We start from the raw sequence: 26,184 nt of genomic DNA, 5'->3' as shown, positions 1-26,184 counted from the left end.
TTATGGATAATTGTTTGATGTGTACATGCAAATTTAATAATATGTTTGCATTTATTCTTGAAATTTAAAATGCAGATAATATTAAAAACAAATAATTGGTACATCAATATTCACATTAGGTTCATATTAAATTATATTAAGTTGTTTATAATTTGAAATAAACATATCAAGTAAGATGTGAATATAATATTATAAAATAAAATATTTTAGATGTTCACAAATGAACAAATAATATCCTCACTTTATCACTACTCTGATTAAAGAGAAAAACTGATGAGGAACCCACATTTTAACGTAAATATAATCATCACTTTATCATTACTCTGATTGAAGAGAAAAACTGGTGGAGAACGTATTTGTTCATATTAAGTAAAAATGTAAATATAAAGTTATTTAATGAAAAATTTTGGCTTATAAAGATTCACATAAATGTTGATAATTAAGTGAATAATAATTATAAGATGACATAAGAAAACATGATCTGAGGGTGTTCTTCATAGATCGATTTAAACTGCCTTGACTTGCCACTGGTCTCTTTGAGAAATGTTGCTCTGACTAGGAGTTAGATATTTAAAGGGTCTTAGCACCACCTATCTTTCCTGTGAGTACTCTTGGAAAATGTTGATTATGTTACTAAATAATTATTATAGAAAGTATTAAACTAAAACCAAAATTTTGTCCGGTGAACCGTATAATTTTAAATAATTGAGGAATAGCCACGTCATCCTTAATTATAAAAAAATTATGCATTAAGTGGATTTGGATCACATAATGGACATCAATTGTAATTAATTATATAAACATAATAAATTTTACCCCACAGATATTTGTATTATACTAATTAGGTTAAAATATTGTATTTGTCTTAATTTACCCACTGGAGTTAAGGAAAATACATTTTGATAGTTTTATCATAAAGTTACAGAAAAATTTTATTGATTAGAATTTAGGCCACATGCAAATTTTATGTAAATAGATTTTTTAAAACATGAATTACATTGGTAATGTGGGGACCCAGACGCTAATCATGTTCTTAATCATCATTGGGACTAATTAATCAATTATAATAAACAAGGTCTAATTAATTTTTTTTAAATAATGCGGAACGTAGTGATATAAAAACATATATACATCTCAGTATATAAAAGTACAAATCATGTATCACATACATTTATTTAACTAAGGTTTAACAGCTAATATCAAGTGTTCAACCCTATCTCTAATCCAAGTCCGGAATCTCCACTCTATTCACGATCTCTCTTCATCTCCTCAACCCTGAACCTGTCCCACCTGTTGTCATGTACACATACAGACAAGACAACAGCCGAATAACTCCGGTGAGAATAAATCCCAGTATAAATCAACGAAACATGCAATCATATAAACAAATATAAAGCATGTAACAGGTAACAGCAATATGTATCAAAATCTGAAACATAAGTAATATCAAACTGTCGACTATACTCGTAGCTACACAATTTAGACTAGACTCAATCCTAGTCTAGGGATCCCGGTTTTTCAGAAGTTGGCATTCTTATATCGACCAACAGTAATAGAAAAGACTCCAGTTCTATTCACGTCGATATGGTATCGATCACCAGTAATAGAAGAAGCTATAATTCTATCCACATCGATATAGTATCGATCACCAGTAATAGAAGAAACTCTGATTCTATCCACATCGAGATAACATCGATCATCAGTAATAGAAGAGTTACGATTCTATCCACATCGATACAGTACCGATTACCAGTAATAGAAGAAGCTACCATTCTATCCTCATCGATAGCCAAACATCCAGTGACAGACTTTGGCACTATCGCCAATACACCATCTTATGACATCGTACAATGTGTCCGTGGCGATCCCACCACTATCAGGCACTTCTGTCATAAGAATACTCTTCTAATACCTGCTATCTATAAATCAAGAGAACAAGTATATCAATCAAATCAATGCAATATCAATGCAATAAAGTAAAGTATGTGATTTAGGGAAACTTAAGTCTAAACTGACTCAAGTCGATCTCCCAATACCACATTGACTTATACCTTCCGTTTGTAGTCTCGGTCTGTAGCAATATCAGTTCTGAACTGAAGACTGTCTCTGTAAATCTGAAACGATATATTGAGAATCCTAATATCAATATTCAATTCTCAATTCAACACTGAATCTGATTAATCTGGATTTAATTCAAATCATCGGCATAACGGAACAATTTCAGTCTCCTCGTCACTACCATATCAACAGACATCAATTACAAATCATAACTCATATCTGATATAGTCTATAACTCATTCATAATCCAAATCTGTCCGATTTCAAATCAATATACTCAGAAAATCATAACAATTTCATAATCAGTCCGTTTCTCAATCTGACTTCGATTATATGATGTCTAACATAACAAGAACATCATATATGAATCCTATTCAATTCTGACAATAGCATAATTTCGAAGCATGTCAAAACGTAGTAAAACTTACGTCCAGTTGTAGCCTACGTTGATAGGAACCCAGTACTAAAGTCATATTCAAAATCTAACGGGCGGATTGAAATATAAAGGCGTAAGGATTTTTCACGAAGTTTCTCTGAAGCTTTCTCGTTCTTTTCCTTTGTTTCTCTCTTTTGTTTTGTGAAGAATGATACGTCTATATATGTATATATATATATACCTCCCACGTTGCATGCTGAAGGAAACGTGTCTCATTTTCTTAAACTTCAGCCGGCGCTCGGGCGGTGGTAATTTACCGTTCGGGCGCGGCACTCTCTGTCCAAGCACTTTCCCTTGGCGCTCGGGCAGTCACAATCTACCGCCCGGGCGCCACATCTTCTGCCCGAACATGTTCTTGTTGAACATTGGCGCTCGGACGGTCATTTTCTACCGCTCGGACGCCACTAGTTCTGTCCAAAAATTGCACCCTTCATATGCTTTGGCCAATCTGGTCTCGGAATAACCCGTCTATAATCATATCAATTCAAAATCAATAATCATATTCGATTACGATAATTAATTTCTGGGCATTACAGGTAAAACATGATATTGTCTCAAAATTTTAAACATATGATATTTTGTACAGTTATGCAACCTGCGAGTTTTTCTGATATGAAATGTGATATTCCCGAACTAAAGGACGATAACTGTAAAATATGGAAAGAAAGAAATCTTCTTCAATTGGGGTGGATAGATATTGATTATGCTATACGGAAAGACGAACCATCTGCTATTACTGAAAACATCATTCCGGATGATGTTGATCTTTATGAAAAATGAGAGCAATCTAATCGACTATGCGTAATGTTCATAAAGACCAAAATCTCTGCTGGTATGCGTGGTTCTGTCGATCAGCATAATAATGTCAGAGAATTAATGAAGTATATTGATGAACAATTTCAGTCTTCAGATAAAGAACTTTTTAGTATCTTAATTATGTAATTTTCTTCATTAAGGCTCACCAGTGTGAGAGGTGTGCGACAGCACATCATGAAGATGTGGGACATAGCGGCTCGACTAAAGACACTTGAAGTGGAAATGTCTGAAACTTTTCTTGTGCACTGTATTTTATGCACTCTTTCACAGCAATATGGACCCTTCAAAATTTCATACAACAGACATAAGAATAAATGGTCAATTATGAATTAATGACCATGTGTGTTCAAGAGGAAGGAAGGTTGTTGATGGAAACAAATGATAATGTCTTTATGACTACACAAAGAAAATTTAAGAAACAAGCCAAAGTCAAGGGAAAAGGGAAATGAATAATTCAACCCCAACCTGACATCAAGAAAGAATCCAAGTGTTTTTTCTGTAAAAATACGGGACACACGAGAAGGATTGCATTAAATTTAAGGATTGGCTTGAAAAGAAAGGTATTCCTACTTTATTTATCTGTTATGAATTTAATATGGTTGATATGATTTATAACACATGGTGGATTGATTCTGGTTCTACAATCCATGTTACAAATGCCTTGCATGGTATGCAAAACCTAAGGAAGCCAATAGAAAATGAGCGAAACATCTACTCAGGAAACAAGATGTCTTCACATGTGGAAGCTATTGGGACTTGCTGCCTTATATTGGATAGTGATTTTATTTTAAAATTGGAAAAACCATTTTATGTTCCTAGTTTTTCTAGGAATTTAATTTCGGTTTTAAACTTTGTACCTCTTGGTTATTTCTTTCAGTTTTTGGATAAATCAATAAATTTGTTTTATAAACCAAATCATATTGGAAATGGTACAATGGTTGATAGTCTTTTCTCTATTTCTTTACAAAATAATAACATCACTATGCATGTTCAATGAGGTATTAAAAGATGTGTTATAAATGAAGATTCCTCTATACTATGGCATCGGAGATTAAGACACATCTCCATAGAGATTATTAAAAGATTAGTGAATGAAAGAGTACTTAGTATTTTAGATTTTACTGATTTTGAGACTTGTGTAGACTGCATTAAGAGAAAGTAAACCAATGAGTGTAAAAAGGGTGCCAAGAGGAGTACAGAAATATTAGAAATCTTACATTCAGATATTTGTTGTCCTGATATGGACATGCAAAGTCCGAAATACTTCATCTCCTTCATTGATGATTATTCAAGATACATGTATACCTACATACTTCATAATAAAAACGAAGCACTAGAAGCCTTCAAGGTTTCTAAGGCTGAAGTGAAAAAGCAATGTGGAAAACATATTAAGATTGTGAGAACTGATAGAGGTGGAGAATGTTATGGTAGATACACTGAGAATGGACAGGCACCTGGTCCGTTTGCGAAGTTTCTCCAAGAACATGACATTGTTGCCCAATATACTATGCCTGGTTCTCCGGACCAAAATGGCGTAGCTGAGAGGAGAAACCGAACATTATTGGACATGGTGAGGAGCATGTTAAGTAGCTCCAAACTTCCTAAAGCCTTGTGGGCTGAAGCTTTTAAGACAGCTGTGTATATATTAAATCGAGTTCCAACTAAGGATGTCCCAAAGACGCCATTTGAGTTTTTAAAAGGTTGGAAACCGAGTTTGCAACATATACGCGTTTGAGATTGTCCTTCTGAAATAAGAGTTTACAACACACATGAAAAGAAACTAGACCCAAGAACTATAAGTGGATATTTCATTGGGTATGCCGAAAAATCCAAATGGTAGAGATTCTTTTGTCCATCTCACAACAATAGAATTGTGGAGTCAAGAAATGCAAAATTTCTTGAAAATGACTTGATTAATGGTAGTGATCATGACATAATTTTTTAGAATGATCACATTAATGCACAACCCTCTTATTCAAATGACAGATTGGTCGTTATTCACATCCCTCAAGACCAAATGAGTGTTAGACAACCAGTTACTGAAGTTCCACAAATCGCTGATGAAATCCAGTAGATCAAATTGTTAATGAAGAACAACAAGAAATTGTTGATCAACCAAACAACCTTAGGAGATATACTAGAATAAGAAGATCAGCAATATCTAGTAATTGTGTTGTGTATTTACAAGAATCGGACTTTAACATCGGAGCCGAAAATGATCCTAAAACGTTTTCACAAGTCATGAGTTGTAATGAGTCAAAACTATGGTTTAATGCTATGAAAGAAGAGATGAATTCTATGGCATTTAATGGAGTTTGAGATCTTGTTCAGTTGCCCGATGTTGTAAAAGCCATTGGATGTAAATGGATCTACAAAACAAAAAAAAGACTCATTAGGCAATATTGAAAAGTATAAAGCAAGACTCGTAGCTAAAAGATTCACTCAGCAGGAAGGAATCGACTACAAGGAAACTTTTTCTCATGTATCTGAGAAAGATTTTTTTCGTATCATTCTATCATTAGTTGTACATTTTGACTTAGATTTACAATAAATGGATGTGAAAACAATTTTTCTCAACGGAGAACTAGAGTAAGAGGTTTATATGAAACAACCTGAATGATTCTTCTCTAGTAATGGTGAGCAATTGGTTTGTAAGCTTAAGAAATCTATATATGGATTGAAACAAGATTCCGTCAATGGTATTTAAAACTTCATGATGTTATCTCTTCATCAGATTCGTTGAGAATCCCATGGATCAATGTATATACCAGAAGGTCAGTGGGAGCAAGATTTGTTTCATTATTCTATACGTGAATGATATATTACTTGCAAATAATGATAAGGGTTTTTTATATGAGTTGAAACAATTTCTCTCTAAAAACTTTGATATGAAGTATATGGGTGATGCATCTTATGTCATTGACATTAAGATACATAGAGACCGAATTAAAGGTATTCTAGGTCTGTCTCAAGAAACCTATATCAAAAAAGTTTTAGAGAGATATTGGATGAAAGGTTGTTCACCAAGTATAGCTCCCGTTGTGAAAGAGATAAATTCAATTTGAGCCAATGCCCAAAGAATGACAAATGAAAAACATTCCTTATGCTTCTGATGGGCTTTATGTATGCTCGGGTTTGCACTAGACCTAACATTGCATTTGTTGTTGGGATGTTGGGAAGATATCAGAGTAATTGAGGTTTAGACCACTGGAAAGCTGCAAAGAAAGTAATGAGGTACATTCCATGGCCCAAATATTATATGCTTATGTTCAGACGAACTGAGAATTTGGAAGTAATTGGCTACTCTGATTCAGACTACGATGGCTGCATTGATTCACGAAAATCCATTTTAGGATATATTTTTATGCTAGCTGGTGGAGCTGTATCTTGGAGGAGTGCAAAGCAGACATTGACTGCTACTTCCACTATGGAAGCTGAGTTTGTATCTTGTTTTGAGGCAACCTCACATGATGTATGATTAAAGAGTTTCATTTCGAGGCTTAGAATCATGGAATCTATATCTAGGCCATTAAAAATATATTATGACAATTCAGCTGTTGTTTTTATGGCTAAAAATAACAAAAGTGGTAATCGAAGCAAGCACATCGACACTAAGTATTTAGCCATACGAGAACGTATTAAAGATAAGAAGTTACTTATCGAGCACATTAGCACTGAATTGATGATTGCAGATCATTTGACTAAAGGTATGCCACCATTGAAATTTAAGGAACATACAGAAAGAATGAGACTTGGTTCCTTTATGTAATTTTGTTGTAAGAACAAATTAATGAAACTACGATGTGATATTTTCTCATATTTGTTGTGCACACATTCATTAATTCGAGAAATATCAATAAAGTTGGACCTCGAATAAACATAGAGTTTATTCATTAAGTTATTTGAGATATATAATACATTGTGATACATGGAAGATAATAATCGTTTTTAGATGACCTATCGTCATAATTCATGTATTTTATTTTCTCATATGGTAAATGAGATATATGTGTCAAGTGGGAGAATTTAAGAAATATGACACATAATAAAAGAAGTATCGTGTAGGAATTGGCGACGGCCAAGAAGCCTACCATTTTTTACGAACAATACATGCAGCCTCAAATTTTTGACAATTGAGAAGACACGCGCCTCTTTTTTTGACATTCATACTCACGACTTTTCTCGTTGATGGTATGAGAAACGCCTATAAATAGAAGTGATTGAGGTCCCTAAGTACACACCTTATAAGAAAAAATATACACCATCTACAGAGAGTGTTGAGTGCTTAGAAGACATCAATATGAGGAAAATCAGAAAAGTTTCAAATTATTCAATGGCCGGATCTAACACTCGATTCGCTTTCACATATTATTTATCATGTTTATATATACGTAGAAACATGATTTTGAGAAAAATTATGACAAGTTAATCCTAGAGTAGTTTGGTGCAAGCGTTTTTGAACGCCAAGGTAATTAAACTCTAATCATCGTATAGATGAGATTTGAACCTGAGAAAATTTGATTGTCAAATGAAATTTTTTTGAAAATTTTTAAATTTCCACTACATCTTAGGTATGAAAAATGATACACCAAATGTAGTATCAAAAATAGTTTTCTCAATCGTGTGATTAATTCAATTGTGACAAAAACTTGCGTGAGACGGTCTCACGGGTCGTATTTTGTGAGACGAATATCTTATTTGGGTCATCCATGAAAAAATATTGCTTTTTATGCTAAGAGTATTATTTTTTATTATGAATATCGATAAGATTGACTCGTCTCACAGATAAAGATTCGTGAGACCGTCTCACAAAAAACCTACTCTTCAATTGTTTATTGTTTAAATCAAGTTGAACAAAGAAATCCAAACAAATCGCATGACCTGAAATTTTTAAAAACAAAAAAAAATATTTTTGCTATGCGTAGTGGCTGCCGTGCACATTTGGGTTGTGGCGATGGTCCGAATTTATTTTAAAGAAAAAAAATTGTTAGGCTATTTCACGCAAAGACAGCGTAACCAGATAAATTTCGAGTAATGGGTGGGCAGCGAGTAGGGCAGAAACACATGTTTCCAGATATAGTTCTCGGTAATCCTTGGGCTCGAAAAAATTGAACTCGCGTGCGATTTATGATTTTCCAAAATAATGTGTTAGAGTTGATATTTTATGAAAATTTGATAAATTTATTTTTAATAAAATCATGTGATTTTCTTATAAAATAAACAATTGAAAAAAACGATTTTTATTATTTATAGTAAAATTGTTTTAAAATAAATATAATTATTAATAATTTGGATAATTAAATAAAGTTGTTTATTAATTTAAATTTATTTTTAATTACGGCGGTTAGTGACATATTTGTAAGAGAGTAGGTATCTTGTGAGACGGTCTTACAAATCTTTATCTGTGAGACGGGTCAACCCTACCGATTCACAATAAAAAGTAATACTCTTAGCATAAAAAGTAATATTTTGTCATGGATGACCCAAATAAGATATCTGTCTCACAAAATACAACCCGTAAGACCGTCTCATACAAGTTTTTGCCTTTGTAAAATACATAATTTAACTATATTTGATATCATGTTTTTTATATATGATATTATATGTTAAAAGGATGACCGATGGTCATGATCAATTTGCTATATGTATGTTATGATATTTTACATTGTTGTGTTTTAATTATTTAGTAGACCTGTTTGTGTCATATTCCTTCCCCTTAAGCTTGTATCATAATTAGGGATGTAAATGAACCAAACCGTTTGTGAGCTATTCGAAGCACGATTCGATAAAAGCTCGTTTGAGCTCGTTTAATAAGGCTCGTTAAGATAAACGAATCAAGTTCAAGCTCTACAATATTCGGCTCGTTAGCTCGTGAACATGTTCGTTAGTAAATTCATAAGTAATATCTTAGATGAAAAATAATAATTTTAATATTTAATTTATTGATTTAACACATTAATTATGAAGTATATAGAAAAATCTATTAAATTTATTTATTATAATAAATTAACAAATTTTAATAAGAATATTATATTTTTTTCTAAATGTATAATTTATCTTTTAATGAATTTAATGAATATTTAAATGTACAATTCATATTTATTGAGCTCGTTTAAGTTCGATAAAAGCTTGAATAAGCTCGTGAGCCATGAATATATTTGTTAAATAAAGCTCGAGCTCGGATCGATTATAAACAAGTCAAGCTCAAACATTCAAGAGTTCGGCTCGGCTCGGCTCGGCTCGATTACATCCCTAATCACAATGTATCATTGAAATTTTATGTAGATATTAGATTTAGTGGGACATTAAGATTTGAAGATGGTGGGACCAGATCATCAAGAGTTTTGAAGACTGAAGACATGTAAATTATTGTAAACTTTTGTAATATTATATTTTTAAGACCCATGGGTCTACCCCTTTTGGATCATGCAATCACAACCCTAGCCATGGAGTCATACTCACAGAACTCTTGAGGGGCCCTTAGCTCCTAATCGTTATTACAATGCAATCTGATTAGGATTAACTAATTTCAGCGAAAAACGAGTTTAAAATTTCTTTACAATGAGCCCGAAATATTTCTTCTATAATTTAAATACTAAAAATAGTATTTAATCTCATATCATAAACATGCCCACACAAAGTCATAATCAATCATATACAAACAACTCATATTCTCGGGACATGCCCCGATATATAGATACATATACATATATACTGGGAACAAGACAAAAACATAAAACCTCAGCCCAAGCTGTGGCTCCCTCCAGAAGTACCATCTCCGGTCTCCTGATATCCTGGAGTACCTGCCATTGTCCACACACAAAGACAACAACAGCCCCCCTTGGGGGTGAGCAAAGCTCCGTATGGAACAACCAATCATATATACCACAGATATCTAAACAATGATATATGGTATACAATGCATGTATGTCGTGGAGGTATCAGGGAATATGCCCATCCACTGAGCACATGTCAGAACCAATCGAATCGCTATCAAATCAATGCTCGAGCTGGCACACCGGCCAATATGGGATACTCCTATGATAGCGTCGGCAAAGCGCCATCAAATCCCAAATCTCATATCCAATCATATGGGGCCACAATTGTCTATGCTTTACGGGTCATATAATACCGGCATAGCGATTGTATTCACAAACCCCAGAATCCAATCAAATCATATCAGGGTATCCAAGGATCATAGCTCAACGTGCATGTCATGTATCGATGTATGCATAAAATGATGTGTGTTAACAAAACATTTATTTTATACACCGATATCTCAATCTCAATGTCATGTATGCCACATAAATCGACAAATAAGGCATATAGACACATAATCTCATTCCAATCAATCAAATCAATCCGACATATATCATATAATACAGATACATGTCGTATGTTATCCGGTCGCAACATACCTCAATTCTTCGTTTCCAGTTGATGTAGCCTGAAGATATTGATATTACACTTTATCTACATCAATAACATACTCAATATGAGTTTCAAATATATTTTGAAACTTCAAAAATTCATATCAAATCAAATTCATATCATAATTCATTTCCGACTTCGAATACAAGTTTCATGTCGGTTATTCTACTACATATCAGAAATTCAACTTCAAATGCATGCTATTCCAGCACTTTGATATTTCGAGCTGCTGGAACTAGAAGAAAATTACCTCAGTCAGAAGCCCTTGACGCGACGTTCACAAATATATAATTTGTTTCGCGTTTAGACAGCGTTTCGAAGTCGATTTGGACGAAAGAAAATCAAAATCCCTCGTGTCTCTCGAAGTCGCCGAAAGAAAATGAAGAAAACGAACAGCAAAAATTGTTCTTATCTTCCCACCGCTCTCGCGCTCGGGCGGTAGAATTCTCGCGCCCGAGCGCGAGACATTCTGTCCCTGAGTTCTACTTACACCGCGCTCGGGCGCGGAATGTTCTGTCCGAGCCTCAATTTTTCCCACACTGGCGCTCGGGCGGTCATTTTCTACCGCTCGGGCGCCACAAGTTCTGTCCCAATATTGATTTTGCATTGTATTGGCGTCCGGATTCTCCACTCGAGCTCTTACAACGTCAATTCATATTCAATACTTATTTTCTCAATTTCATTGTCACGATATACATCAAATACATAATCACATAACAATTTCATAAATTATCGATAATCACATAAGATGTTCGATAATACAATATACGGTCCTTACAACTCCAGACATAGCAATGGAGTACGTGCCTCCCCAGGTCTCGATTGGTACCAAGTCTCTTTAATCTAAGTACTTATGGCATGGACAGAAGTCTCGATTGGTACCAAGTCTCTTTACTCCAAATACTTATAGCCTGGACAGAAGTCTTGGGTTCGAGACATAGGGATGCACGTACTCCACTGTCAGGAGTGGTGTGTTATGTGAGTAGGGCTTCATGGCTATCATGAGGGTTGTGATTGTAGAACCCAAAATAGGTTGCTCATGGGCCTTACAATATTTACATACATGCATTTACCTATTTGGACTTAGATTCGCGTGTGGCTCTCACAGATCAAATAGCGCTCGGTTATCGATCATCTTTTATTATTTATAATGCATGTGATATATTATAAATAATCAGTATGTGTGTTATTGTTATTATAATAATAATTAGAGTTGCATGAATCGAGCAAACATATAAACCGACATGACAAAGTTTTTACAAATAACAGAATAAGTCTCTTATTACATGGTCTTACGAGTTTATCTTTGTGATATAAGTTGACCCGATCCGTATTTACAAAGGAAAATAATAGTAAAAAATAATATTTTTCATGAACCGGATCGAGATAGAGCTCTGTATCACAACGTGAGATGGTTGCATATGAATTGTTGTTTAAATAAATTAACTTTAACATTTGATTAGTCCAGAAGTCGTGTCGTTGTATATATTTTTATAATCATTAAAACATTAGAAAACAAATTTCAATTAAAATGGCTCACACCATAATCAAATCAGAACCAAAACAATTTTTAAAAAGTGTCCGAGTAGACGAAATATGTGAGTGTTTGACTAATAATTATATATTCGATTTTTCCTATTAACATTCTCTCAAATGTTGTGTGAGGAAGATTGTACTTGAATGATATCGCTCCAACAAATTCCTCTTTTGAGCCAAGTATAACAAACTTTAAAATGTTTATCTGATATGCCGTAAAAAAAAAAAAAAAAAAAACAGAGCCAAAACCGTTGGCAATCGGAACCAAAACTATATCTAAACAGTTAGGATCATATTTTTAAAAAATCTTATTGGAATCGAAACCGTCAATTTTAGAAAGGGATTATCCATCGGTAGCAGTAAAACTCAGGGGCAGGAGTGTATTACGTGGCGTCCTGGGGTTGTATTTTATTATTTAATTTTAAAAAATCGTCCTCACCCAACAAAGCAGCGACGCCGGGGCCCCACCGACCATCAGACGAATACTGAGAAGTAACCTGCGCTAGCGCCGTAACTTCCTCGGCTGCAGCCAATGGAAGACCCCAATTTGAACCAAATTTCCTCCCTAAGCTAAAGATCTTGCGTACGATCTCGAAATTCGGCAGATGATACCGGAGTCTGGCTCCGTCCCGCACGAGGAAGTTGCTGTAGCAAAGTCTCCTCTCGACAAGCCGCTTCAGCAGCTCACCGAAGATGACATCGCTCAGGTTACTCGTGAGGACTGCCGCCGGTACCTGAAGGAGAAAGGTTGCTGAGATTCAGTAAAATTGAAGTTATTAAGAAGCAGAAGCGCGATCTTGTTTTGACGAGTTAATTTCTGTACGATTTTTTTTTTGACGCAGGGATGAGGAGACCGTCGTGGAACAAGTCACAGGCAATTCAGCAGGTGATAATGCTGAAGGCTCTGCTGGAAACGCCGGCGGATTGCGATGCTGATTTTCGCAAGAAGCTCCGTATTTCCCGCCCTAATAAGCTTCATAATAACACGATTGCTTCTGAAAGTGTGCGTAATCTATCCGTATGATTATTTTATTGTTAGCATTATCATGTGTTTGTTTGGAATAGAAAAATAAAAGATTCGGCACATGCTCTGTATCGGTTTCAGTGACGCTGTTTAAAACAGTATTTAGCACTGATTAAGTTATTAAACTAACTAAACAACTGTAGGTTCCCCAAGGGGCATGCCGTGATGCAGATTCCGCATTGGCGCTGGATGCCGCACCATACCGTAGAAAGGATGTGGATAAAGAAGATGCTTCCGGTGGCTTTGCTGCCGCCGATGATAGCTCTGCTTTCACTAGGTTATTATTGTTCTTTGATGTATGCTTTAGATCCAAAAGTTATATAATTTTATATATGATATGACGGACATTAATGCGTGCGTACACCTATGGATAATCTACTGCAGCCGTCCTTTACTTTCATTAATAATTCTTTTAGAAAGTTCAAATTGAAGAAATATTTCATGAGGATTTTACTTGTATTATATAACATTTTTTTCTTGAATTGAATTATTTGTGGCATCCTGTCAACGAATAAGCATTCCACATTGCTTACATTTATTATTGTTAATTGCTATTACCGACTTATCTTAGCATTCTTGAATATAAACACTTTTCATTTGTTTTAATTCCGTTTAAAATTTTCAGCTTGAGAGATTGATACGACCATGATTTATCATATTTGGAGCATGGTTTTTTCAGTTAACTGAATCTCTTGCCATTGCATTTGTTACCCGTGTCTTGCACTTCACCATAAATTGAGTACTGTCTATACTATAGCTTCATGTTACCATTCTCATCCGACTCAATGCAACTGTTGGCATGGCTTGAAGTCTGACATCTCTTCTAAATAGGGTTTTTTCGTCATTTCCAGAACCACAGTTTCAACAAAGATGACAGTAGGACAGATGACAATATTTTACTCTGGTGAGGTGAATGTGTATGAAGATGTGCCGTTAGATAAGGTATTGAAGCCATTTTTTCCCTTTTAGAAGAATAGAATACATCGAGGCCAGTCTTGTGCATATTTACTACTCTTTTTTACCGAATATGTATGCCAACTATGTTATATTCCTTTCCCAAGTTATGTTTGACTTGCGAGGTTAAACTGCTTACAAATCTTCTGGCCTACACCATAATGGTATCTGTCTTAGGCACAAGAAATAATGCATATCGCTGCAAGCCCGATGCTTTTTCCACAAGAACATCCAGTTGAGGGCACTGTTTTGATGCAGTCTTCACCATGGTTTTCAAAAGCTGTCAAGGCCAAAGCTTGTCCTGATTATAATGTTATTCGCTTGCCGTCTATGCAAACAGGTGATTGTTCCATGTAATGTGCTATTGCCTTTCTTATCTATCAAAATTTTAATTGACGCCTGAAGTAGTCTCTCTCTCTCTGTATGCACGTGAAGTATGCCTGCATGCGGTGTTCAGTCTCATGACTCGTATAATTTATCATATTAATTGTGATTGACCAGGAATTTCATGGAGGACGTATATTCAATTTTGAAAACAACTTATTTCAATAGAATTAATGTAATTTATGTATTTTGAAATGTTTTTTCCAGTGAAAACAAGTGGCGGTTCTCGATTTCTCGCGGAAGAAAGTAACACGCCTCGTGAAGAAAACCCTGGTAAAATGCTTTAATTTTTAAAAATTATCTAAAACTATCAGAATGACTGAATTTGCGGAGGATTACTTTTGCAATAGCCTTATATGGGGTTTATACTTTTAGGCTACATTCGCACTAACTTATCATACTTCATTAACTCGTGGGTTGAAAGCTGCAAAGTATCATATTCATGTTGAAGGACCCATTTTTTTTATTGACGAAGACGCCTTGAATGGACTAGCAATGCATCAATTCAATCCATAGGACTGAAACTGTCGGGTAAACTAAGTTAAAGTGAAATGCACAAAAAGACGATCAAAAGATTTTGATTAACTTTCGTGTCCATCTTTTATTCAGCAAATAATTCATTTATTTTAATGGAATTGGATTACAATGGCTCCTCATATCTAAAAAACGCCAACCATATCCCAATGTGCTCGGACGAGCTTACTTGGTTACTCATCTCACTGGCAATGACAAATACTCTCCTGTACAATTCTGGACCCTCTTTTAGATAATAAATTGGGGATTTCATTTTATTTTGTCTTCAGAAATATTAACTGCAAAATAAGGCATAATATGTCATTTAGTTTGGAGAAACTTATTTACTAGTGTTTTAGATTACGATAATGCATACAAACTGCATCAGTGCTATTATGGATTTCAAATAGAATATATGTGTGCTTTAATTATATGGAAATACTTGTACAATCACTATTTATATTCCTAGAGAGGAAGATTCTCTACCGCGATGAGGCTAATTTATAATCTATGGGAACCAAATTTGTCTGTTTTGAAATAAGATTAGTATAAGAACTCTGTCGTGTATTTTCAAATAAACTTCATTCTTATGTATCTCCTTTTCTAAGCAGTGGAAGAGTCATTGACCCGAAAGGCGTCTGTGCAAAGGTATCTCGAGAAGAAAAAAGACAGGTATCTTAAATAATTAAGTTGCTATCTGTGTTACAAACAAGACACGTGTTAAGTGCTTCTAGTTTCTATTTGGTTCCTCATATCTCTGTTAAGTGAAGGTTTAAAATCAAGAGGAAGGCAGGAATAGTATCATGCTCAAGCCTGGACATATACTTTAACCATCAAATGGGTAATCAGATTACAAATGAGCTCTTGAGTGGAAGCGACATATGCTCACCGCCCCAAATCATGCCACCTTCTACCCCAAAACGCAGCAGTTCAGTTGATAACGATTTCATACAGAATATTTATACTTATTCTGGTATGAATAACTGAGATGAGATCTGCATCTTGTATTTTTCATTTAGACGATCTAAATCCTGCGGTACATATTTCCCAAAATTTGTTGCCATTTTCCAGTATTGTTCTTGTGGTTTGTAACTTCTATGTGTAATATGTGCCCAAATTTTTCCCTGAACTTGATTGATAATAACAGGAATTCAAAAAGAACAAAGACAAAAAAAAAAAAAAAAGTGAACGTAAGAAAGATCCCTACAGTGGCTTAAGACATTGTATCCTTTCTTTGATGGTGACATCCCACACGAAGAACGATGGAATATCATTTAACAAAAATCAAGAAACTATGTAAATACAAACTTCTTGACTTATTGTTAAAGTTCCACCATTGCTTATTAATTAAAATTGTTAAGTATTTAGGGCAAACTTGGGCTGCTTTTGCTACATTGAATACATGAATCTGATATCTATTAAACCTGAAATTTTCATTCTAGTGGCCAATGGTTAAATCATGCTCAGGTTAGTTTCGCATTCTGGCTGTTGTTATGTTGAGCAAATCACTTTAGTGGTTGAGGGTACTGAAATTGTTTTCAGGAGGCAACTATCAGAGATAATTTCTACTCTATAAATAGAAAATTGCTATGCTCGATTTCTATTCCGATCATGTATGTCCAGGTGTACAATACTTGGTTAGTCCGTTAATTGTTCAAGAATGATTATGCTTTTATTGTTGTTTTATTCAAATACCCTGAAATAGGGAGGAAAAAATATAAAAGAAATAACATTTCTACAGAGATCCAGTTTCGGCTACCAAATTTTGTTTCTTGCCTTTTGTGATGTCTCATAGTTGAATTATGTCTTCATTAGTTATTGCAGTCTTTTGACGATTTTTTTGTTAGTACACTTGAAGAGGGAGGAAACCAAAGAAACCAGATAGATCAATGATGAATCATGAACGGTTGCTTTTCAGGTACCAAGAACTTGAACTGGACTAGTTTGGACTGAACTACCGGCAGATTACTTATTTTTTCTCACATGGTGATGATGACAGAACCATCTCATTCTGTTATTATATGATCTCTTCAGGATTCATTTGGGAATTGAATCCCTATCCGTGGCATTGTCCTTTTCCCTGTTGTTCACTAATGTTCCAGTGTCATGTCTTTATTCGAACTTGTTGTACAAGTAGTTCGAGTATAGGTGTAGGAGTTAGCCTCTTCCTTTCAGCAAAATCCCAGTTAGTTTAATTTCCTTTGGTAGTTGAATTGAGTGTCCTTTTAGCTGAGAAACTTGAGCAAGTGTCGGTAATCTTTGGCATGATTCTGCAGCTTTATAAAACATGGTATTTTTGTGTGTATGTGTGTGTTAACATGGCCTAATTGATCGTGTTGTCGACTTGTCGTGTTCGATGTGCTCGCATGTCCGATTCACTATTTACGATGGTACAGTGATGCTTTTTCAATATATAAGCTTGATAACTCGGGCGCATACCATAAGGGCAAATGGGCAATTAATTTGTCGCCCCATCAATCGCACGAGGAGCAATCCTGGTTCGATGATGCAGGTTGGAATCGCGCGGTGAAGCCCGTCTGTATCATTTTTTTTAATTATTTTAATAAAATCTATCGATGATCCAATAGCCAGATTAATTTGATCGTTTTAATTAATAAAATTAATAAAAAAATTTAAAAATTAAAATTAAGGATAAAACATTTTTAAAAATAATTAAAAAAAAATTGAATGAGATGATTTGGTCATTGTAGATCCATCGTCAAAAGTATGTTAGCCTTTAAAAATTTTAAAAAATAGAAAAATCACTAAATTTTTTTTAAAAAAAATATTGCATAGAGATCTCCAACGGCTGGGAACTTATATATTTTCAATCTCTTATAAATTCGCTTAATTATGTTTTTAAAATTATTTAAGCTTTTAAGTTTTAATTATGTGTCATTCAAAAATTTTCAATTATATGCAATTTTATTTTATGTTTAAATATCCATATATTTAATGAAACAAACAATTAATTTTTCAACATTATATATGTAACATCATCCCACCGTCGTGTAACCAACTTCGTCACACCAAGATCCTCGCACCAATGAACATGCTGTAAGAGCAAGCCCAAACCTGTCACAAGATAAGAGAAGCAATAATTTTTCTGTTTATTGATTGTTAGTTGTCGATTTAAAAAATTATATCCCCTTCTCAGCGTCTTCTTCTTTATCAATTTCATTTTCAATCATTTTTGATACTTTTGATCGACCTTATCATCACCACAAATTGTCAAAAATTAAAAGCAACACATGCACTAGCCAAAATTTCAAACCGAGCCCGGATTTGAAAATCCCACGATGAGAGTTATCTTTTCATATCAATTTCGTGAAGTTTTGGAACAACCAGAAAATCATTCGTCACTATTTTTGCACAACTTCCAACCGATCACCGCAACTTCCACCATCGGTCTTCCGAATTTGAAGTAATTTAAGTTCGATTTTCAGCTTTCTAGTTTTCGAGAATTGCCCCATACCTGTTGATGCAACCCGGGTGAAATAGACGAGTCGGGTCGGGTACTCTGCCGGATTTGCTATCAAGATGTTGAGGAAATATGAGTTGGACGTCTGGATTGAACTTCCTTCCTTCCTGAGAGATTTGAGAGATCTGCGAGCAAGAAATTAACCACGTGAATGGGCGCCGGAGGGGTGTCGGGCGTGACCACTCCGACGCTTAAGTCAGTGAGGAACTCAAGCAAGAAAACCAATGTAGCCAAGTGATGGCTGTGCGATTGGTGTAAAGACTGGAAGTAAATGAACAATAAATGAGAGCATTCAATGTGTGAATTCAATATATGAATAGAGAGTAAATACAAGTAAAGAACCTGGTATTTATAGTAGAGGATGCAATGATGACCTCGTTCTCTGTGTGTGAGCATTAGTTATAGTAGGATGGCTGATTATACCCTATTATTCTGACATGTCGAATCGCATACTAGCCACATCCAGCCTACTTGATTTTATCAACCACTTGCACTAGTGTCAGAGATAGGTCGGCTGCGCACACCCTACTTTATCGACGGTATTAAATGCGACACTCATATCGAAGTAGCCTGGGTAAAATGCTTCTCGGGGTTTCTTAAGAGAGCCCGGGCATACAACGTCCCGGGGAGATAATGTCCCGGGTGCTCCTATGGCCCGGCATCTCAACTGACTGGCCCCTCCATGATTTCTTCAAGTCGTGCTCTCTTCGTCTAAGCAATCATATGACTTGGATGTCGGTCCAGTTTGTCGTCTTGTCAATCCGGAGCAATCCATATTTCGGACCCAGGCACTCTTCCACGCACAATCTCCATGGCCCGGGACGTTCCGGGTACTATCCATGACCCGGGACATCCCGGGGTATCATCACTTCCTCCTTAAATAGTCGGGCTAGAGTCGTACTCGCTGTCCCGATTAATCTTATGTGCCCGGTCGAGAGAGATATTTTGTCGTTTAGTCTCCCCGAGATGATAAGGATGAGGTCATATTTGTCAGTGCCGACGTACGCCCTATCATTAAAGTTGTCAGGAACTTTTCGTATTCCGAGAAGATAAATATCATGGCGCCTCGAATCCCGCTCTTGTCCTTTCGACTACCCGACACAACTTTCGAGGCATATCTGAGATGTCCACGTGTCCTCCTATCGACGACCCAGATCACTTTTTACCCTCTATATATAGTAGCATAGGAGATTTTCAAAAATCACGTTCAAAATCAAAAAGGTGGCCAAACTCTTGCAATTTTTCCTCTCAAGCTTTCCGACGTACAAATCGTGTTTCCTGTGACTTCTACGTTTATCCGTGACCACTTCCCCTCATCTTTTCAGTAAGTCTTTTTAAAATACTCTTCTTTTCATCATGTCTAACTCCACCTCTTCTACCTCCGGTCGTAACGCTAAGGGTCTATCGGAGGATAACTCCCCGACCCCTTCCGCAACTTCCGAGCACATCTACCTATTCTTTCTTCCCGACCCCCTTCCAAAAAACAAGCCAAAGCCTCTTCCTCCCGATCTACTGGGGTTTCTGGCAAGGGGAAGGACAAAGTAGCAGGGCCCTTGTGGTTCTCTACTGTGACCTCTACCCTTCGTCCGGGTAGCTTAGAGGAGATAAGATCCTTAGGTTCTATCCCTTCTAACTACAAAATCAAAATTCCTGGGCTAAATGACCACCCGGACACCCATCATCCCGGCTTCCAGACCTTTTTCCTAGAACAACTTAAGAGTAGTTTTCGTTTTCCGGTCCATCATTTCTTTGAGGGGGTTGCCCGATTTTATGGTCTCCCGATCAATCATCTCCACCCCAATGCCTTTCGGATTATGGCAGCTACCTTTATTCTATTCCGTATGAAAAATTTATTAATTAGTTCGTCCATCTTTCACTTCTTCTATTCATGTCGCTTTAACGAAAGGGTCTTTTCTTTCATGGCCCGCATGAAATATCGATTTTTGATAGACATCCTTTCCTCTCTGAAGGGATGGAAAAACAAATTTTTCTTTTTACAACTCCCCAGTCTCCTTGCGTGTGATACCGGTTTCTTATCTTCCCTTCCCGATCAACCCGATCTTTCCCGAGACTACAAACTCCTTCCCCCTTTCACCCAGGCCTGGGACGCGATTGAGGGCCAATCCTTCTTATCCTCGGTGTTGATCGGGGGAAATAATCTGGTTCATTATGGGATCGAGTCCCGGCCTGAAGACCCTGTGTGGACCAGATGATAGATGAGTTTGATCAACCCGGGTCGCAGGCTGGTAAATTACTTTCCTTGGTCTATTTATTTCTTGTATGCTTAACCGTCTTATATGTTGATTTATGATGCAGCCGAAGAAGAAATGATTAAGGCAAGTCTTCAGGAGGCTGCTGCCAAAAGAAAGGCCGAGCAGAAGAAGGCCCGGGCTGAGAAGAGGGCCCGAGAAGCTCAGGAGGATGAGGAACGCCGAGCCCGGGCGGCGGCTGAGGCCCGGGAACTTGAGGAACGCCGGGCCCGAGTGGAGGCTGAGGCCCGGGAGGAACCCATCTCCCCGGCCGCTGAAGAAGACCTGGTTCCTCTGAATCACCGGAAGAGGAAGGCTACGAAGGAACCGGTCACCGAAGCAGTGATCGTGGAGGATGAGCCTGAGGAGGTTGTCCGATCTCCTCCTCTGACTGGTTCTTCTGCCGGCCCATCAGGGGGAAGGCCCTGGGTCCTCCCCAACATCTTTGGGGATGATGTCAGCTCGAATCTTGTGAAGATGATCCGGGGCCTTTTGCGCCTTGATGAGGTGGCGCACCTCCAGGGAGTGCATCCTAATATGCTGCTTTGCGAAGGAGTGGCTTGGACCTTCTCTGTAAGTTCATAGAATTATCCAGTTTTTCCCTTTTACATCGCCTTCTCTGACTTTTTTTATGTTTTCAGGGCTTGCAGATGCTCATGCATTCCTACGAGCGAGTGGCTCAAGCAGCAAAGGGGGCTCGGGCCACCTCTGCCCGGGAGATGCATGCCAATTTCCAAGAGGAGGTGGGCCGCTTGAATGAGCTTCATGAGCACGTCCTGGCCCGGGAGAGGGCTGTTTGGCAGCAACAGATGGACTTGACTCGGGCAGAACTAGCTGAGGCCCGGGCAGAGGCGCAGGCAGCCAAAGAAGAAGCAGAGTCCTCCCGGGTCCGAGCCGAGGACTTCCAGGTCGCTGTGAACCTCATAAAGACTGCCCAGGCAGAACAAATGTCAAATTTTTTGAAGTCCCCGGAGTTCAAGAAGGTGGTGGCTGAGAAAGCCTTCCCTTACTTCGAACAGGGCTTTAATAAATGCCTGGAGCAGTTCGAAGAGGTGGGTCTGGTTCCGGCTGATCGGGAGGACTTCCCAGATTTGGAGAAGGCTGTTGCATCCCTCCCGGATGATGAAGAGGAGGACCAGGGTCAAGATCCCAAAATAGATTAGAACTTGTGTTGTTTTTTTTTTTTTTTTCATTTCCGGGCTTCCGGGCACCTTGTAAATATTTTCCTTTTCAATGAAATACTTTCCTTTATTTTCTTCGTATTTGAATATCATGTTAATATATTTCCAAGTGTTGTAGATAAATTGAACTTCTTCAAAGATCCTTATGGATTTTAATCCATTTTTGCCAACACATTTGAGAGATATACAGGGTACGAGTCCCCGGGCCAGGGTACAGGTCCCTGGACTTATGAGATAACCGAGTACGGGTCCCTGGACTTAGGAGATAACCGGGGTACGGGTCACCGGGCTAGGGTACGGGTCCCTAGACTTAGGAGATAACCGGGGTACGGGTCCCCGGTTATCTCCTAAGTCTAGGGACCCGTACCCTAGCCCGGTGACCCGTACCCCGGTTATCTCCTAAGTCTAGGGACCCGTACCCTAGCCCGGTGACCCGTACCCCGGTTATCTCCTAATACAAATGCTTTTAAACATAATATTTCTTTAAATGAAAAGCATTTCATGGCCTCTTAAGAGTGTGTCCCTGAGAATCTTCGAGATAATAAACTGCCCCCGAGCTAACTCTTCGAATTATCTTGAAGGGCCCTTCCCACCGTGCTTCCAATTTTCCTACATCACCCACTGGCTTTACTTTTTTCATGACCAACTTTCCAACCTGGAAATCTCGTGATCGGACATACTTGTTATAAGATTTCATTACCCGGCTGTGATAAGATTCTATTCGAATGGCTGCTCTGTCTCTCCTTTCTTCAACCAGATCAAGTTCAATGGCCCGGGATTGATCATTGTTGCTCGGGTAAGAACCTACCCGAGTAGAAGGTTGCCCAATTTCCACAGGTAGGACTGCTTCTGAACCATAAACAAGGTTGTAGGGAGTTTCACGAGTAGATGATCGTGGTGTAGTTCGATATGCCCATAATACACTCGGTTGTTCCTCCACCCAATCTTTACCCTTTCCATGGAGCCGGGCTTTCAATGCTTGCACAATGATTCTATTAGTTACTTCAGTTTGGCCATTATCTTGGGGGTAGGCTACTGAGGTGAATGATTGAACAATCTTCATTTCTTGACACCACGAGGTGATCTTCTTCCCCTGTAATTGCCTCCCATTATCTGAAATCAATTTTCTCGTGATGCCGTATCTGCAAACAATATTCTTCCAAAGAAATTTCATGACTTCCTCCTCAGTAATCTTGACTAATGGCTCGGCTTCTACCCACTTGGAGAAATAATCCACAGCCACAAGAAGGAACTTTTTCTGTGCTCGGGCTATGGGGAAGGGACCCACAATATCTAAATCCCACATATCAAAAGGGCATGATGTTGAGATTGGTTGCATGTTAGCAGCGGGGCGATGATGAAAATTAGAATGATGTTGACAACCCTGGCATTTTTGAACAAGTCGGGCGGCATCCTGATTCATTTCGGGCCACCAAAATCCGGGCAATATGGCTTTTCGAGATAGAGCTGTTCCACCGAGGTGTTCACCACAACATCCTTCGTGTATTTCTCGGAGGACATACTCTACCTCATCTTCTGATAAGCACTTGAGTAATGGGCCTTGATATGATCGCCTGTATAAAACATCATTCAAAAAGACAAACCTGGGTGCTTGTTTTTTGATTTTTGCGGCTCGGACCCGATCTTCTGGGAGCTTGCCATGGACTATATACTCAATAACAGGGGTCATCCACGAGCTTTTCTGAGTCGGGGGTATTTCTTCATCAATAGAGAGCATCAGCCGGGTAAAACAGAGAATTTCCCGGGTGCTTATATCTGACATGGAAGCAGCCAACTTGGCTAAGGTATCAGCTTCCGCATTTTCTTCTCTAGGGATATGTTCGATGCTCCAATCGGTCAGAGACGCTGCCCGGGCCGTGATGAGCCCCAGATACTTGAGCATTATTTCATTCTTGGCCTCATATGCTCCCTTGATTTGCTGTGTGACCAACTGAGAGTCAGAATAAATAATGACCCGGGAAGCGCCGACTTCCCGGGCAGCCTGCAATCCTGCCAGAACAGCTTCATATTCTGCTTCATTATTAGTGATCTTGGAGTCGATCCTTAGAGCCAGCTTGATCTTTTCCCCTGATGGGGCAATCAGGACCACCCCCACTCCGCATCCTGATAGATTCGATGCACCATCAGCAAAAACTCTTCATACCTCTTCTCCTCCCGGTTGAATCATTTCTATTAAGAAATCTGTCAATGCTTGGACTTTTATAGCAACTCGGGGTTTGTACTCAATGTCATACTCCCCGAGCTCTACAGTCCATTTAACCATTCTTCCTGAGACTTCGGCGTGTGTCATGATCCTCCCGATTGGAGAATTGGTGATGACCACAATAGGATGTGAGAGAAAATAAGGCATCAGCTTCTAGGCAGTCATCACCATGGTCAGTGCTATTTTTTCCACCTCACTGTATTTTAACTCCGCTCCTCGAAGGGCATGACTGACATAATATATTGGCTTCTGGTCGGCTCCTTCTTCCCTGACAAGCACAGAACTAACAGCAAACTCAGTGACGGATAAATAGATCCATAATTTTTCCTCGGGCTCGGGTTTTGCCAGAATAGGCAAATCCGCCTGGTGCTTCTTCAAGTCTTGAAAAGCTTGCTCACATTTGTCGTCCCAGCCAAATTTTAGCGCTTTTCTTAGAACTTGGAATAATGGATAATTCCGATGAGCAGATCGGGAAATGAAGCGTGACAGGGCAGCAATTCTCCCAGTTAATTTTTGCACATCTCGGACAGATTGAGGAGAAGGCATGTCCATTATTGCTTTGATTTTTTCGGGGTTGACTTCGATTCCCCTATCAGTTACCAAGAAACCCAAAAATTTTCCACTCCTGACCTCGAACACACATTTAGCCGGGTTGAGCTCTATTCCATACTGTTTCAGAGTGGTGAAGGTTTCGACCAGATCATCAATAAAGTGGGAGACCTCTCGGGTTTTGATTAGAATGTCGTCCATGTATACCTCAATATTCCGACATATCTGCTTTTGGATGACAATATTCATTAAACGTTGATATGTGGCCCCTGCATTCTTTAATCCAAATGGCATAAAAACATAGTAGAAGGTGCCCCAGATGTGATAAAACTGGCTTTATCTTGATCTTCAAGAGCCAAGGGAATTTGGTGGTATCCCTGATAGGCATCCAGAAAGCTTAATAATTCGCATCCAGAGGTGGAATCCACCAGCTGATCAATTCGGGGGAGTGGGTAGCAGTCCTTGGGGCAGGCTTTATTCAGGTCTCTGAAATCGACACACATTCTCCACTTCCCGGTGGATTTTGGGACGAGGACCACATTTGAGAGCCAAGTAGGGAATTGTACTTCTCTGATGTGGCCAGCCCTCAACAGCTCTCCCACTTGCTCTTCAATGACTTTATCTTTTTCAGGGCCGAAATGCCTCTTCTTTTGCTTCACAGGCCGGGATCCCGGGAGAATATTTAACTTGTGCTCAGCCACTTGGGGTGGGATTCCGGCCAATTCCTGTTGAGACCAGGCGAAAACACTAATGTTAGTTTTCAAACAGTGTAAGAGATTTACCCAGGTGGACGCGTTGATGTCTCGGGCCACCCGAACGCGCTTTCCCGGCTCAATTTCCACCACTTCTTGCTCATCTTTCGTAACAGAGTGTACTTCCCACTCTCTAGCCACCTCCTCTTGGCTTTCCTTCCCCTTCCCTTCTCTTTTTGCTTTCTTCTGGTATACCCGGACAGTCTCCCCGTAGCACTTCCGAGAGGAGGGTTGATCTCTCTTGACTTCCCCGACATGTCCTCGAACTGGAAATTTGATTTTCTGATGATAAGTGGAGGTCACAGCTCTCATCTCATTCATAGCTGGCCTTCCCAAGATGATATTGTACGAGGACGGGGCATCCACAACTGTAAAGACTGTATAATAGTTTTCCTCAACTCTCCGATGCCCAGAGTCAGTGGCAGGATAATTTTCCCCTCAGGGTACACTGCATGTCCAGCAAAACCAAACAAGACAGTTTCAACCGCCTCTAATTGATATTCATGCAAATCCATTTGGACCAGTGTCTCTTTAAAAATGACATTGACAGAGCTGCCATTGTCAACAAACACTCGCAAGACATCATAATTAGCCAC

At 38.1% G+C, this 26,184-nt stretch overlaps 1 protein-coding gene across 4 annotated transcripts; it reads left to right on the top strand.

Annotated features, from left to right (window-relative positions):
• Positions 1–12,665: 12,665 nt before the first annotated feature.
• LOC142539344 (protein TIFY 4B-like) lies at positions 12,666–17,455 on the top strand. Of its 4 annotated transcripts, none has more exons than XM_075644747.1 (9): positions 12,666–13,024; positions 13,120–13,280; positions 13,445–13,578; positions 14,153–14,243; positions 14,433–14,595; positions 14,847–14,912; positions 15,764–15,824; positions 15,923–16,125; positions 17,000–17,111. In XM_075644747.1, the coding sequence occupies exons 1-9, from the start codon at positions 12,883–12,885 to the stop codon at positions 17,035–17,037; spliced, it is 1,059 nt and encodes a 352-aa protein (XP_075500862.1). In that variant the 5' UTR covers positions 12,666–12,882; the 3' UTR covers positions 17,038–17,111. The 4 variants fall into 4 exon arrangements, 3 of the variants coding, with proteins under 3 accessions (XP_075500862.1, XP_075500864.1, XP_075500863.1); XM_075644749.1 differs by having other exon boundaries at positions 17,011–17,060; XR_012818875.1 differs by having other exon boundaries at positions 12,667–13,024; positions 15,918–16,125; positions 17,071–17,455.
• Positions 17,456–26,184: the final 8,729 nt, after the last annotated feature.

This window comes from Primulina tabacum, chromosome 3 (assembly GCF_025594145.1).
Source record: "Primulina tabacum isolate GXHZ01 chromosome 3, ASM2559414v2, whole genome shotgun sequence".
Classification (NCBI taxonomy): Eukaryota; Viridiplantae; Streptophyta; class Magnoliopsida; order Lamiales; family Gesneriaceae; genus Primulina; species Primulina tabacum.
This window is presented reverse-complemented; position numbering and strand designations above follow the sequence as displayed.